Source organism: Rhipicephalus sanguineus, chromosome 4 (assembly GCF_013339695.2).
Source record: "Rhipicephalus sanguineus isolate Rsan-2018 chromosome 4, BIME_Rsan_1.4, whole genome shotgun sequence".
NCBI classification, from domain to species: domain Eukaryota; kingdom Metazoa; phylum Arthropoda; class Arachnida; order Ixodida; family Ixodidae; genus Rhipicephalus; species Rhipicephalus sanguineus.
Window position 1 is genome coordinate 204,062,880 of NC_051179.1, and position 16,846 is coordinate 204,079,725.

The window sequence follows — 16,846 nt, forward strand, 5'->3', positions numbered from 1 at the left end:
TACAAGGCCGGCAAAGAGTTCTTGCTTGACTCCTCGCATTAGGAAGCGGATCTTCTCCTCGGACATAGCGGGGCCGGCATGGCGAAAAATACGGACCATTTCTTCAGTGTACATGCCGATGTTCTCGTTCGGTAGCTGTACACGAGTCTCTAGCAGAGTTTCGGCTCTCTCCTTCCGGGCGATGCTCGTGAAGTTGTCCAAGAAAGCGGCGCGAAAAAGGTCCCACGTTGTGAGCGTGGCCTCTCGGTTCTCGAACTATGTTCGAGCGGCGTCTTCCAAGGCGAAGTACCCGTGCCGTAGCTTTCGTGATCAGTCCAGTTGTTGAAAAGAGCGATGCGGTCGTGCCTTTCAAGCCAACTTTCCGGGTCTTGGAGCGGTGACCCGCGGAAGGTAGGTGGCTCCCTCGGTTGGTGTAGCAGCACAGGTGCAGCCGCCATGGGTGCTGTCGCCGTCGCTGATGTGGTGACCATGGTCGGGGTTTTCCTGGTCTTCTCGGGTAGAGGCTCGTACTCTGGTGGTAGACCTTGTTGCCTACGGCTAGCTCGCTGTTCGCAGTTGGCTTTGATGTCTTCTCCGCGACGTGGGCTGGGTTCACGTCCTGACGGGGGTGTCCGTAACAGACGAACAGCACCTACACCAGATGTCACGTGGTCTTGACCTTGTCGAAGGAAGCAGTCAGCACGTCCGATATGAAACTCTTTATTTGGCCGAACTTGTCGCCGGGAAACTGAAAGTCGCGCTACAGCAATACACTGATAGCGGCGAACAGAGCGTCGACCGTCGATCAACTGACAAGTGGTGAAGTGCGTCGGCATTTATACCTGTGACGTCGAATATTCCAGTCTTATCACTGGTGGTCGCGCAAGCTCTCGAATAATCAAGGCTGTTCGCAGTCTGCGCGCAATCTTAACAAAACGATCTACAACAATCGCGAAGCTTCTCGAACAATGAGGCGCGGCTTGCGCTGAGCGTTGCTGTCAGTCTTTGTGGGCGAAAACCGAATACAGCACAAGTGATAATAAAAAACGCACGTGGCAATATAGGCACTGGATTTTGACCTCAAAGTTAGTGCCTGTGTGAGATTTCTCCTGCGCGTGATTAAAAAATAAAAATTCACAGCGTACATGTAAAATTAAAGTGAACTGCAAGTCGCCATGACTCTCATCGACCCTTTAGTATAAACGCGCCCGATCTCACGTCGTTGATGATGTACTGGGCAGAATTCACGGAAGATTCACATATAGCGCGTGTCACTTGTGGAAGGCAATCGTTCGATTCAGTGCGGTGACGTACTAGGAGGCCGTTGTAATGAAGGGACCACGTAAACCAACAGTACAAAAAAATTTGATGTTTAATATATACACCGTGTTTCTCACGTGTTTACTTGATCATATACTGGGCGAATTACTCGGAGCATTCACGGTTTACCGATGATTCCCTCCGGAACTTCGCCCCACTCATCATCATTCACCCCGTGGATATGCTGTGGATTTTTTAAATGCGAAGCATTTCTTCGCGAACTTCTGCGACTTTGAGCGTATCTATCTATCTATCTATCTATCTATCTATCTATCTATCTATCTATCTATCTATCTATCTATCTATCTATCTATCTATCTATCTATCTATCTATCTATCTATCCGCCTACGACTTTCTACATTCCTGGCCGTTTCGTTATTGGGACGTATACCGAAATTTGTATGCCACAACATGACTGTATGACGAACATAGACGATAGTTCATTGAATGAAAATCATGACATGCATATCATGAACGGCATGATTTACACGCCACAGTCTTAGTGCTACTGCGGCCGTTTTATTACCGTAGTACATACGAAAATTGTTATGACATGAAAAGGTCGTATGACAAACGTAAGTGACAGGTCCTATCGTGCAAATCATGACACGCATGTCATGTACAGCATGATGTACAGACATGGTCTGGGGGCGCTCGCGGCAATTTAATTATATGGATATATACGAAAATTTGTACGACGCAGCATTTCTTTGTGGCAAACATTAATGACAGGTGGTAACATGAAAATTATGTCATGCGTGTCATTTACGCTATCACACACATGCCCCGCTCACAGTGCGCTTGCGGCCTTTTCGCTATTGCCACGTGCGTTCCTTATTATCACTTTTGTTGTATTCCGTTTTCGCCCACAAAGACTGCCAGCGACGCTCAGCGCGAACCGCGTCTCAGTGTTCGAGAAGCTTCGCGAGATTTGTAGATCGTTTTGTTAAGATTGCGCGCAAGACGCGAACGCTCGAGCTTATTCTAGAACATGCGCAACAAGCAGCGATATCGCTGGAAAGTTCGATAGCGCCTGTATAAAAGCCGACGCGCTTCACCACTTTTCAATTGATCGACGGTCGACGCTCTGTTCGCCGCTATCAGTTTATTGCTGTAGCTGAAGTTTCATTTTCCCGGCCACAAGTTCGGCCTAATAAAGAGTTTCATCTCGGACGTGCTGACTGCTGCCTTCGTCGACGTCACGACCACGTGACATCTGGTGGAGGTGCTGTTCCTTCATGATCCGGACGCCCCCGTCAAGCCGTGAACCCAGCCCCCAGCGCGGAGAAGACATCGACGCCAACCACGAACAGCGAGCTAGTCGTAGGCAACAAGGCCTAGCACCGGAGTACGGACCCCTACCGGACAAGTCTAGAGCCACGGCAACGAAGGCAACAAGCACAATGACGACCGCAGTGTCCCCTGCAGCGATAGTGATGCAACCGCCCAGGGAGCCGCCGACATTCCGTGGTTCACCATGTGAAGACCCCGAGACCTGGCTGGAGACGTTTGAAAGGATCTCGACATTTAACAACTGGACCTCCGACGACAACCCGCGCCACGTGTACTTTTATTTGGAAGACGCAGCAAGAACCTGGTACGAGAATCGGGAGTCCTCACTCCGTACTTGGGACCTCTTTCGCGGCAATTTTTTGGCGACGTTCACGAGCGTCGTCCGAAAAGAAAGGGCCGCGGCCTTGTTGGAGACACGGGCGCAACATCCGAACGAAAACGTGGCCATCTTCACGGAAGAAATGAACCGACTTTTCCGCCACGCTGACCCCGACATGCTCGAGGAAAAGAAAGTCCGCTTCCTCATCCGAGGGGTCAAGCAAGAACTCTTCGCTGGACTGATGCGTAGCCCACCCAAGACCGTCCAAGAATTCCTGACGGAAGCAACGGCGATCGAGAAGACGCTGGAAATGCGTACGAGACAGTACAGCCGCGGCATTCCTACGACGACCTTCGGAGAGGTTCACGCGCTACAATCTGATGACCTGCGTGACACCATCCGAACTATCATGCGGGAGGAGCTGCGTAAATTGTTGCCCTCCTCCCAGCCTCAAGTGGACCCGATCGCCGACGTCGTACGCCAGGAAATCCAGCAATTTCTGGGAGCACCTGAACCAGCGCAGCCTGAGCCACAAGCAATGAGCTACGCTGCTGCAGCCCGACGCAACGCCCCCGCTCCTCGTCCACGTCAAGACGCCGCGTCGCCGCAGCAGTTCCGCCGCCAGACGCCGCCGCCGCCACCACCACCGACACCCTACTGTCCTCCTGTCGCCCAGCGCTATGCCCCGCGCTACGCGCCAAGGAAGACCGACGTTTGGCGCGCCCCTGACAACCGCCCGCTCTGCTACCACTGCGGGCAGGCCGGCCACACGTACCGCCGCTGCCAGTACCGTCAGATGGGGCTACGCGGATTCCCCGTCAACGCGCCGCGCCCGCAGCCAGGCGAACGGCCTCGCGACATCGACGACTACCTCACAGGCACACAGTTGCAAGAACGACGACCTCCCCGCTCACCGTCGCCCGGCCGCTACATGTCACCGCACCGCCGGCAGTACACTAGCCCAAACCGGGGCCGGTCGCCTAGCCCATATCCGGAAAACTAAGGGCAGCAACCGGTGGAGGTGCGGTTGCTGAACGACGAAATGCTGAAGATCCTCCGCCGTCGACGACGACACCGCGACGAAGTTCCGAACCCCCGCCGCGCGCCGAACGACGTCAACGTCCTGAAGACGAAACTTTGCGACCGGAAGCAGACCTGACGACGCGACGCGGAAGCAGCGGTGCAAACCGACGTAGCCGTGACCCGACGCCGCGACGTAACCACAACGCAAGACGGCGGACTAGCGACCTCGACGTTCTGATCGACGGCCACAACGTCACCGCTCTCGTCGATACTGGAGCCGACCATTCCGTCATTAGTGGGCCGTTCGCAGCAAAGTTGAAGAAGGTTAGGACTGCTTGGGAAGGCCCCGAGATCCGGACCGCTGGAGGCCATCTAATAACGCCGATTGGTGTCTGCACGGCGAGAGTCACTATCAACAACCGGACTTATCCTGCGAGCTTTGTAATTCTACAAAACTGCTCCAGGGGTGTGATACTCGGAATGGACTTCCTAAGTGACCACGGCGCCGTCATCGACTTAAGAACCAAGTCGATAACCCTATCGTCGGTGAAAGCGACACCGCCGGATACGAACCCATGTCAACATGCCCTGAACGTGCTCGAGGATCAAGTCACCATTCCTCCTAGATCCAGCATCATAATTCCCGTCGGCACCGAAACGGCTGAATGCATCGAAGGTGTCATCGAGAGCGATCAGTGTTTGCTGCTAGACCGTGACATTTGCGTCGCAAGAGGCATTGCTCGGCTGTATGAAGGGAAAGGAAGCGTGATGCTAACGAATTTCAGCCAAGAATACAGACACCTGAGCAGGGGCACGACGATTGCGTACATCGAAGAAATCTTGGCTGTCAGCGATGCGTTTGCCTTTTCAGATTCTGACGAAGCTATAACGACAACCGCAATGCCTGAGCCATCCTTCGACGTAAACCCAAGCCTTCCAGCCCGCCAACACCAACAGCTCCGATGCCTTCTGAAGAAATACAAGGAGTGTTTCTCGTCGTCATCACGGGTCTGGCAAACGCCCCTTGCTAAACACCGTATCATAACGGAAGAAAATGCTCGACCACTCCGTCAGAGTCCTTACCGGGTTTCGACGCGAGAAAGGGACGCCGTTAAGAAGGAAGTCGACGAAATGCTACGCGACGACATCATCCAGCCGTCCAAGAGTCCGTGGGCGTCTCCCGTAGTGTTAGTGAGGAAGAAGGATGGAACCCTACGTTTCTGCGTCGATTATCGTCGCCTGAACAAAATCACTGAGAAGGACGTGTACCCTCTTCCACGGATAGACGACGCCCTGGATCGACTCCACAACGCGAAGTACTTTTCGTCGATGGACCTCAAGACCGGCTACTGGCAAATCGAAGTCGACGAGAGAGACCGAGAAAAGACGGCCTTTATAACACCAGACGGCCTCTTCGAGTTCAAGGTCATGCCCTTCGGTCTTTGTTCGGCACCTGCGACATTCCAACGTGTTATGGACACAGTGCTGGCTGGCTTGAAGTGGCAGACGTGCCTCGTGTACTTGGACGACGTCGTTGTGTTTGCCTCAAGCTTCGACGAACACCTCCGGCGCCTTGAAGCTGTACTTGAATCAATCAAGACCTCCGGCCTCACTTTGAAGCCTGAAAAGTGCCGCTTCGGGTACGAGGAGCTCTTGTTTTTGGGTCACGTTATCAGCAGGGATGGCGTTCGCCCAGACCCACGGAAAACAGCTGCCATCGCTGCCTTCCCACCACCCAGCGACACTAAATCCGTGCGCCGTTTTCTCGGCTTCTGCGCCTAATACAGGCGCTTCGTCAAGGAATTTTCACGAAACGCCGAGCCGCTAACTCACCTCACGAAGACCGACGTGCCATTCAAGTGGGAAACGGCGCAAATCGAAGCATTTGAAGAACTGAAACGACGCCTTCAGATGCCTCCGATACTAGCGCATTTCGACGAATACGCCGATACGGAAATCCACACCGACGCAAGCAGCGTAGGACTCGGCGCCGTCCTTGTGCAGAAGACTGCCGGGCAGGAAAGGGTCATCAGTTATGCTAGCCGGTCGCTATCAAAGGCAGAAACGAACTATTCCACAACGGAAAAGGAGTGCCTAGCGATCATCTGGGCTACATCCAAGTTTCGCCCCTACCTCTACGGCAGGCCCTTCAAAGTTGTGAGCGACCACCACGCATTGTGTTGGCTAGCTAACTTGAAGGACCCTTCAGGTCGATTCGCACGGTGGAGCCTACGACTTCAAGAATTCGACATTACCGTCGTTTACAAGTCCGGAAAGAAACACTCCGACGCCGACTGCTTCTCTCGTGCCCCCGTCGACCCACCACCGCCCGACGACCACGATGATGACAGCTTCTTGGGAGCCATAAGTACCGACGACTTCGCCGAACAACAGCGAGCCGACCCGGAGCTGAAGAGTCTAGTTGAATACCTGGAGGGCAGGACCATCGTTGCCCCAAAAGTATTCAGGCGAGGGTTGGCATCATTTTCCTTGAAAAACAACGTCCTCGTAAAGAACTTCTCTCCTGCCCGAGACAGCTACCTTGTCGTTGTACCTTCAGGACTGCGACCAGAAATTCTGCATGCCCTGCACGACGACCCGAAGGCTGGACACCTCGGACTTTCCCGCACGCTCGCACGAGTACAGGAAAAGTACTACTGGCCGCGCCTTGCCGCCGACGTCACTCGCTACGTAAGGACGTGCCGAGACTGTCAGCGACGAAAAACACCGCCCACAAGACCAGCAGGCTTCCTTCAGCCGATCGAGGCTCCTCGGCGACTATTCCAGCAGATCGGGATGGACCTCCTGGGGCCGTTCCCAACGTCGACTTGCGGAAATAAATGGATCGTCGTGGCCACCGACTACCTCACCCGCTACGCCGAAACAAAAGCCCTGCCCAAAGGCAGTGCCGCTGAGGTAGCCAAGTTCTTCGTTGAGAGCACCGTCCTTCGACACGGCGCCCCAGACGTTCTCATCACCGACAGAGGTACGGCGTTTACGGCTGACCTAACTCGGGCGATCTTGGAATACAGCCACACAAGCCACCGCCGGACCACCGCGTACCACCCACAGACCAACGGCCTCACCGAGCGTCTAAATAAGACCATCGCCGACATGCTGGCCATGTACGTGGACGTCGAACACAAGACGTGGGATGCTATCCTTCCGTACGTGACCTTCGCGTACAACACGGCCATACAGGAAACGACGCAGATGACGCCATACAAGTTGGTCTACGGACGGAGCCCGGCAACGACGCTCGACGCTATGTTACCAAACGTGACCGATGAGGAAAACATCGACGTGACCACCTACCTACAGCGCGCCGAAGAAGCACGACAGCTCGCCCGCCTGCGGATTAAGAACCAGCAGACGACTGACAGCCGCCGCTACAACCTTCGACGACGCCACATGGAATACCAACCCGGTGACCATGTGTGGGTATGGACGCCAATACGCCGACGGGGACTTAGTGAGAAGCTTCTTCGACGATACTTCGGACCGTACAGGGTACTTCGACGCCTCGGCGCACTCGACTACGAGGTTGTCCCTGACGGCATTACGAACTCTCAGCGGCGCCGTGCACGACCTGAAGTCGTCCATGTCGTGCGCCTCAAGCCGTATTACGCGCGTTAGTGATTCTGAAGGCTGTACTTTTCCTTTATTATTATACTTTCTTGCTTGCGATTATTGTTTTTGTACTTTCTTTTTTATTGTTGTTATTGTTGCATGCATTGACCTTACCCCCCCCCCCCCCATGTTGTGTTTCAAGCATCGGGACGATGCTTTTTCAGAGGGGGGCATTGCCACGTGCGTTCCTTATTATCACTTTTGTTGTATTCTGTTTTCGCCCACAAAGACTGCCAGCGACGCTCAGCGCGAACCGCGTCTCAGTGTTCGAGAAGCTTCGCGAGATTTGTAGATCGTTTTGTTAAGATTGCGCGCAAGACGCGAACGCTCGACCTTATTCTAGAACATGCGCAACAAGCAGCGATATCGCTGGAAAGTTCGATAGCGCCTGTATAAAAGCCGACGCGCTTCACCACTTTTCAGTTGATCGACGGTCGACGCTCTGTTCGCCGCTATCAGTTTATTGCTGTAGTTGAAGTTTCATTTTCCCCGGCCACAAGTTCGGCCTAATAAAGAGTTTCATCTCGGACGTGCTGACTGCTGCCTTCGTCGACGTCACGACCACGTGACACTATCTTTCCATGTACTAATTTTGGTATTGCATGGCATGACTGTATGAAGAACATACATCGCAAGTGGTAACACGAAAATCATGACATGCATGTCATGTAGAGCATGATTTATTTGACAGGCTCACGGTGCGCTCGCGGCCGTTTGGCTAGTCTGATACACACCAAAATTGGTATTGCGTGTCGTGAGTGTACGACGAGCATAAATGACAAGTGGCAACATGACAATCATAATATGCATTTCATCTGAAGCATGATTTACATGCCACGCTCATGGTACGCTCGCGTCCGGTTCGCTGGCTTGATTTTCTACAAACCTTCATTTATTTATTTATTTGACGAAATAAAAAAAATACAAGAACCTAGACATATAATTGCACATTCGGAGGCCTTGAAGTACAAACTGTCGGGGGGACCTCCTAACAAGAACTAAATGGGGGTTACAAGAATCTCGGCAAACAGTGAGTCATATATTTTATACAATTTCTAGTGCGTCAGTAATAGAAGGGAAGACTAATCATAAACAAAAGAGTAATTATCATAATCACAAATGTTAAAATGAGAGATTTAAAAAGTCAAATGGAATAAATTACAAATTCGCATAAATTCAAACAAAGATAAATGTCACGTGCAACCGGCAACGCGAACAAGCATCAAATACAGGCAAAATTCAAACGCTTAAAAAATTGGCAATAAGACAATTTAAAAGTGTGCTGTAAAAAAAACGTAATGAATTATATGCGTGTGACAAAATGGTAATAAAATGCTTTTTAGTTATATGATAAAATGAAGATGACTTGATTCCAAAGTGAAATGCCTGAAAGTGCAATGGTAAGTTTCCCATAATTTGTTCTCACTTTAGGAAGAAGAAGATTAAGTTGTTTTGAAAATCTTGTATTACTGTTATTAGTGAGGCTGGAATGAGAAAAACCCGGAATATTAAGTTCGGTATTTATAAGACGAAACATTAGTAGTTACACCTTATGATTGAACAACGTACTCAAAGGTAGAGTATTTAGGGAACTGAATATGGGAGCAGAGGGAGATGTATGCGGCTGAAATGTAATTAATCGTAATGCGTGCTCTTGCAAAATTTCAAGCTGATGGAGATGCGTGTCATATGTATTACCCCAAGATTACTTTATTCAGATTTATATCCTAATTAGTACATATAACATCCTCTATACTTCCCTTCGCATTATTGTCTGTTGGTTATCATTAATATTGTGTCGAACAAAGAAAAAAAACGAGCCCTTAAAAGCCATCTTCTTTCCTTCACGCAAGATGAAGGGCAATATGAAACGTGAGTGTGTGTACGCGTAATATAAAGACATCAAGATGCTTTGATGAATGTAAGAGCGAGTTTTTATGATGATGTGAATGCGAAATGTGGTTTTTTAAATAGGTGATTGAGTGTGGCATTGGAACTTTAGATTCTCATCTGGAACACCAAGAAATTTAGTACACGGGGATCTGGCAATTACATCGTTATTTAAGGAAACTGCAATAGAATGAATGAGCACTTATTTGAGGACTGGGATATCATAATTGTTGTCTTGGTGCATTGATTATTAGCTTATTCCTTACGCACCAGGAATGAAGATTTGCTAAGTCTGCGTTAAGTTTATCCTGCAGTGCAACAGAACTTTTATCTGATTTGAAAATGGTGGTGTCATCACCATAAAGAAGACAATGCGCGTGTGTTAATATTTGTGGCAAATCATTATGAATATGAGAATCAAAGCGGCCGAAATATTGATCCTTGAGGAACGCATATATTTATAATTTTTGATGAAGAAAGAGCACCATCAACTGGGACACTATATGATCGCTCTGTTAAATAGATATGAATTATTTCTAAAGGCGGCACAGAAATGCCGTAACATTCAAGTTTGCTTAAAAGAATGCGATGGTCGATGGAGTCAAATGCCTTGGTGAAACCAATAAAAAGAGCACCGACTAAAAGGCCTTAGTAAGGAGCTAATATAACCCTTTCAGCAAAAGTGATAAGCGCTAGTTCAGTAGACAAATTCCCGCGAAAACCAAATTGATCATGAGTCAAAATATTAAATTTGGACAGGCATTTACTTGGGCGATTGTGGATTATCTTTCCGATCACTTTACTAAAGAAAGACAAAGTGCAGATAGGACGATACTGCAAAACTGGTATGGCGCGACGGAACTGTATGTTGAACACAAATGACAGGTGGTAGCATGACAGTCATGACATGCCTTTCACGTGCAGCATGATTTACATGCCACGCTCATGGTGCGCTCGCGGCCGTTTCGCTAGCTTGATATAAATGAAAATTGGTATTGCATGACATGACCGCACGACGAACATAAGTGACAGGTGATAACGTAACAATCATGATATGCATGTGGTGCAGGGCATGATTTACATGCCACGCTCATGAGCTGCTGGCGGCCGTATCGCTAGCTTAACATACACCAACATTGGTATTGCGCGACGCAATTGTATGATGAACACAAATGACAGGTGGTAACATGACAATCATGACATGCGTTTCACGTGCAGCATGATATACATGCCACGCTCATGGTGCGCTCGCGGCCGTTTCGCTAGCTTGATATAAACGAAAATTGGTATTGCACTACATGACTGCACGATGAACATAAGTGACAGGTGATAACATAAAAATCATGACATGCCTTTCACGTGCAGAATGATTTACACGCCACGCTCATGGTGCGCTCGCGGCCGTTTCGCTAGCCTGATATAAACGAAAATTGGTATGGCGTGGTATGACTGTATGACGAATATAACTGACAGGTGATAACATGACAATCATGATATGCATGTCGGGTAGGGCATTATTTACACGTCACGCTCACGGGCTGCTCGCGGCAGTTTCGCTTGCTTGACATACACCAACACTGGTATCGTGCGACGAGACTGTATGATGAACACAAATGACAGGTGTTAACATGACAATCATGACATGCATGTCATCTACGGCATGATTTACATGACACTTCTTGGTGCGCTTCCGGCCGTTTTGTTAACCGGATACGCACCCAAGTTGCTATGGCATGACACGAGTGCGTGACGAAGATAAACGACAGGTATGCATAGTATATACCAGAATATACGCTTCATTGTATTAGAGATTCTACATGCATGAATGCATGCCAAACATGCGATATGCAGTGAACTAGATGTCCCGACATGAATGCCTTCATTTGCCTCAAAGACAAACAAAGTGGTGTGCAGCTATTTGCTGGCTGCTTCGCATTACATCGATTCCCACAGTGCGTGGGATCTGCCGGATTTTTCTCTATAGCACGATGATGAAGCAGTCTTGTGTACAAAAGCGGCTAATTGTAAAATGAAGCCAGGGAAAGCATAGGGGACGTTATTTGTAGTAATTACGATATAGATCTCAAGAAATCACAGTGGACGAAACGACATCTTACCGTCGACAGACACCGTACCTGAAATCTTGGAATAACGCGTCTGATGCTCTACCACTTGAGCTACAGTGGCGGTAAGTCCTCCCGTACACTTTATCGGGTATGTAGTGCATTTAACCGTAGGAGTGTTAGGGCCGCTCGTAGTCATGACGGCGGTATGATGCTACATGCATATTGTCAGTCTCTTGGACCATGCGCGTGTGCGCCATACGGGGAGGACGAAGAAGAAAATTAGCCCCAATATGGGGGCGTCCACGTAGTGCGGCAGCAGCGGGAGATATGACCAACTCGGTGGCAGCGGAACCAGATCGGTTTGTCGTTCGCAGTTCTCTATTCCGTCGGATTGCGGGATTTGGGAGGAAAATATCGGTCATGGCGGGGTGCATTCATTGGCATCGGTCGGGTGTAGGGTCGAGTGAAGGAGCAGGCGACAGGAAAACCGAGGTTGGCTTTTTCTTGCCGCACGACTGCCTGAATAACTCAGACCGCCGGGACCACCGTTTGGACAATGCCATGGTCGAGTGGCAGTTGATGAAATGACGCCGGACTTTCCGCTCCAAGCGCCCGTCGAACGATGCGCGTCACGTCCTCCTGAAAGGTTGGTGTGGCGGCGCGATCGATGCAGCTTGATGTGACAGCCGTGTTCGGCAGCCAAGAAAACTAAGGCAGAACGCGGCGGCATTCTTTTGTGGCATACTTTTCTCCTTCTGGCACGACACACTTGGGACATAAACTAGTAGTGGGTAGTCTGCTGTGGAGAAAGAAGAGGTAGTTGGAACAATGGCGGAGATACATTAATAAACCACGCTGTGTTTTCTGAACCCCGTTTCAGAGTGCTATACTTTAATCATGAGATCGATGATTGAGACGTTGGTTTACACGAGCACGTTGACAGCGTCGTTCGCGATGCCCTTGAGTATGGACTGCCCGCCTTGTCACCCTCGAACATTTGCTCGTCCGCTTTCCGGCCCAGCGCGGGTAAGTCCCGTATGACATACGACTCGGTTGGCGACTACACACGGGGAGCGAGGCCTTGACGTGCAGATATTTGCCGACCGTATGGGTCCCCAAAGATGTCGCGTTGTCGCTCCTTGAAAATATCTCAGCTGGTGAGCGCGGTATCATTATTATTGAACCAGACACGCGGGGTGCCTCCCAAGTAGAAAACATTGGCGAGCATCATGGTAGGGTCCGCTCGGGGACTTTGGCTAACACGCTCGTACATGCTGAGCCAGTAGCCGACGTCAGGGCCAGCTTGGGCGGAGAATGTACCGAGATCGCAGATGTTGGACATCGTAACGTACGTTGTCGTTGGCACCGCAGGTGTACAGGGTGACTTGGTTGTCGTTGGAAGCCATGGCCGGAGAGTGGTCGGTGCGGCCGCTGCGAAGCTTCGTGGCGAGGATGAGGAACGTCCCACCTCCAGCGCATATGAAACTTGAGTGACGAGACGCCTGTTCACCGAGGCTGTAGACAAGATATATTTTAAAACAGCAGTTGCAGCGCTGACCGATCCAGCTCAGAGCGCGAGCGGCGACAGCTCTTCGTCCTCCTCTTATTGCGGACACACGCATGCTCGCAGAGACTGGTAATATGCATGCAGCAATATAATAGCCATGTGTAGTATAATATAGCAAGGCGCGGGAGAGAGTAGTGATGGTGAGGAGGAGAGATGCGGAGGTGAAGATGAGGGAAAGTAGGAGGGTGAGGGCAAAGTATAGTATAGCCGTTGTGTAGAATAGTATAGAAAGGTGGTGGTTAAGTGAGGGAAAAGAGGAGAGGAAAACAAGGAGAGGAAAAGGAGTAGGGGAGAGGGCGCCACTTCACCAAAAACGAAGGTTTGCTTTCCCGCCATGGACGTCGAGCAGGCCGCACGTTTGGAACGCGAGCGCTTGCTTGCCTGTGAACGCCTGCATCGCCGAAAGCCAGACAAATCACTGCCCCGCGCTTCCTAAAGCTTTCGCGTTGAGTGCAAGTGCATAAATTTTTTTCGCGATCACTTTTGCTAATCAGTTGTGTCTAGTTCGCTGACTAGAAATATAATAGACGTTACGAAATAGAATGTTACGTAATGCCCGACTCGACCAAGCTATTTTTATCAAGAACTTTCCGTGAAAGAGCTCGCGGAGGGAGGTCATGGCACCACTCCCAATTCACGTCTCTGACCAAAAATTATTGAGGTGGCGCATGAACGTCAGTGCGTTGAGATATGTGTGATTAGACTTGAGTATAAAAGTAAGCCGATATGAGGCTGGCACTAATGCCGAAGATGAGTAGAAAGGACCATAGGTCGGCAGTAGGAGGTGGAGCTCAATCAGACTCACTCAAGATATATATTTCGCGTTAGGGCTCATTCGGACTCAGACTCAGCAATATTTCCCTCAACCGGACTCACTCGGGCTCAGACTCATTAAACATTTCCTCAACCGGACTCACTCGAACTCAAACTCACCAAAATATTACTCATCCGGACTCAATCAAACTCAGACTGACTGGCCGATCTGAGACTGAGTGAATCTACTCATGAGTGAGTTTGCCGATCTATGGTTGAACCCCACCATCCACCATTGGCGTAGCCAGTGGTATCTACGGATGCTGGATTATTGAAGAAAAGCAGCATCTCCAGCTTGAAATAATGATGTTAGCTGTCGTTTAAGTTATTCACCGGGGGGGGGGGGGGGTTAGTTCACAGCCCAGGAAGAAAGGAATCTTCATAGTCAACCTGATCCTTGATGGCGATGATGGCCCGAAGGCACCACAGGATGATGAGAATAATGCAGCTCGCTGACACCCACACTATCCAAGGGATGAGGTAGTAGCGACGATTCTGAAAGCAACATTGCCAATAATTAAACGTAGACAGACAAAACAAAATCAGAGATTTGCTTCAACAACGAAAGCGTCATCTCATTCATACGAGCCATTCTATACAAGACATATTAGCTGTATACTCAGAGACAATGTGGCAGTGGCTTAGCTCAGCTATGCCAGGATAACGTAGCGTTAGCAAAGGTTCAGCTGATTGTTCTCAGCTTTTCTGATTGTCTACGATTAGCGTGATTATCATGCTTACTGCTGCTCCAATGACACACACATGGTATACATAATATATGGCACATGTATATTTATTTTGCCAGGCAACTACTTCGGGATCCGATGAGTTAAGCTTGTCTGCTCTTCTGCGCCGTTGAGCAGCATTTGCGCTCACTTTCTCCATGGCTAAACCACACTGGCAAACGCCAGTCAGAGGCGCTATCAAGCGGCTCCAGTGCAGTGTCAGACGGCGACTGCACAGCGAAGGCGAATAGCTACGTGCGCGCTGGCGCCAGTACGTCTACCTCGGCTACGACGTCACTCCTCTGGAAAGCGCAGACCGGTGGCAGCGAGTCGCGCGCGGCAGCGGCGGAGTGCCCGGGAGGTGACCGCTCCGATGCGCCAGCTGTGTGACATCACTGATCCTCGCGCATGCGCAGCACGCTTCTTGAGGTGTAGCTAACGCTACGAAACAAGATTCGAAATTGATTCAAAGTTGAAGCGCTGCTCTGATGTTGGAAGACACCGGTACAGTGAATTGCAGAGGTGTCCGAACAGCCACTGTCGTGCAGCTTGAACGCTGTTCGAGCCACAGAAGGTATCCTTATGCAGATAAATATCACAGGATGTAACGTATTTTGCTGAACCTTAAAATATAACACAAAATAAATTGGCAGCTAGAAGAGGCTAATAGCCAAGAACACAATTACTTGCATAAGGTTGTAGGAGACCCAAAACACTCTTGTCTCGACGATTTTGACTCGCACAGACATAGTGCAGGAGGCTAGAAAGTGGGGTGAGTTGTCCCACAGACATAGTGCAGGAGGCTAGAAAGTGGGGTGAGTTGGTACATTTGCATAATGAAAGGGAACATCGGGAAAAATGTAGACATAGCGGAAGAACGTATAAAAACAGGATTCAGCATTCTCAATAAATTTTATTCACCGAAGAAACATAACAGTTATGCACCTGGAATGCGCAAAAAGAGCAAAACATTGGCTGCGTATCTGCGTGCTTCGCTGCAAATGTCGTCTAAAGACGATAGAAGAGGCACTGCGTGAGATATGAACGCCATCTGGCAATACGTCGGGAAACGTGAATGCTGTGTTGCGGGCTGGTAGTCCCGGCGCAGCAGCAGGCAAGACCGGCGGTGACCAACGCGACCGGCGGGGACGCCAGCCAGCCAGCCCGAACACGCGGTTTGGCGCGAAGCGCCGAAGCAGAAGAAACGTCCGCACTCAACGAGTACTCTCCACACACTCTTATATATTCACGTCGCCTGGGTAAAGCAGGAATGCCAGAGCGGCGCCCCGTGGCACTCGTACAGTGCAATACTGAACTGAAACCGAAACACAACTATGAGCTCGCGCAGAGGGCACGGAGGAAGCCAAGTTTCAGCGCAGTCGCATCTTCAGCGCAGCTTAAGGAACTAGGGTCTCTAGATTTACGTATCTATGTATTTTCTATTAAAGGAACACACCACCTAATACTTACCTAGTGATGTTACGCCTCAGATATGCGTAATGTTTGCTTTTTGATCAACCATGTACGCAAGTATGAACCTAGTGAGCCGTTCACGATGGCTGGCCCTTGTGCAAGTGGTTCAATTTTGGCCGAGTGGCTGAATCGAGGGACGTGCCGACAAACAGAAAGACAGACCAAAATTTCTGTGTTTAGGTTCCCCAAGAAAGACTATCGTCTTTAAAATATGAAACACACGTTACGAAGCAAAAGCTGGTGACTGGTACTCTCAGGAAATGCACTTATTGTGAAAATAGAGCAATTGAAGGCTGGCTCTTTCATTGCTAACGAATAGACGATATGATAGATGAAAACGTCTAATAGGGCGTGCCCGTGCTTCTACACCTGAAGCTTCTGCCCGTGGAGGTAAGCGTAAATAACATTAGACCGCTTTCATTGGTTCATTTACGAATTGACTAGAAAGTTATGTAGCACGCTTTCCTCTTCAATGGATGTGTTTGTTGTTGCGTCAGAAACGCAAGGACAAGCGTTATCGAAGACGTCACTTTGCTTGAAAGTTCTAAATGGTCAAAGAATGCTGAAAAACAGCATGTAGGGAATGGTGTTTTAGCTCCACTAACGAGAAATCTGTGGAGGGGTGAGGCATGCAGTGTGCGCCGGTGTTTCCCACAGCAAAATCACAGCTAATGGGCAGTGAGAGACACAGAGACCCACAGTCCACTTTTAGAAAACGTACACGCTGCGAATCTTTATTGCTGAAGA

At 49.8% G+C, this 16,846-nt stretch overlaps 1 protein-coding gene across 2 annotated transcripts in view; it reads right to left on the reverse strand.

Annotated features, from left to right (window-relative positions):
- Window positions 1-16,846, reverse strand: part of LOC119391042 (lysosomal-associated transmembrane protein 4B) — a 570,375-nt gene that overhangs the window by 125,631 nt on the left and 427,898 nt on the right. The window contains exon 4 of one of the 2 annotated variants that reach the window (XM_037658739.2): window positions 14,292-14,396. The exons of the other annotated variant lie outside the window; for it this stretch is intronic. Within the exon in view, the coding sequence (XP_037514667.1) occupies window positions 14,292-14,396 (105 nt within the window). The remainder of the gene's footprint in view (window positions 1-14,291; window positions 14,397-16,846) is intronic. 2 annotated transcript variants of the gene reach the window in all.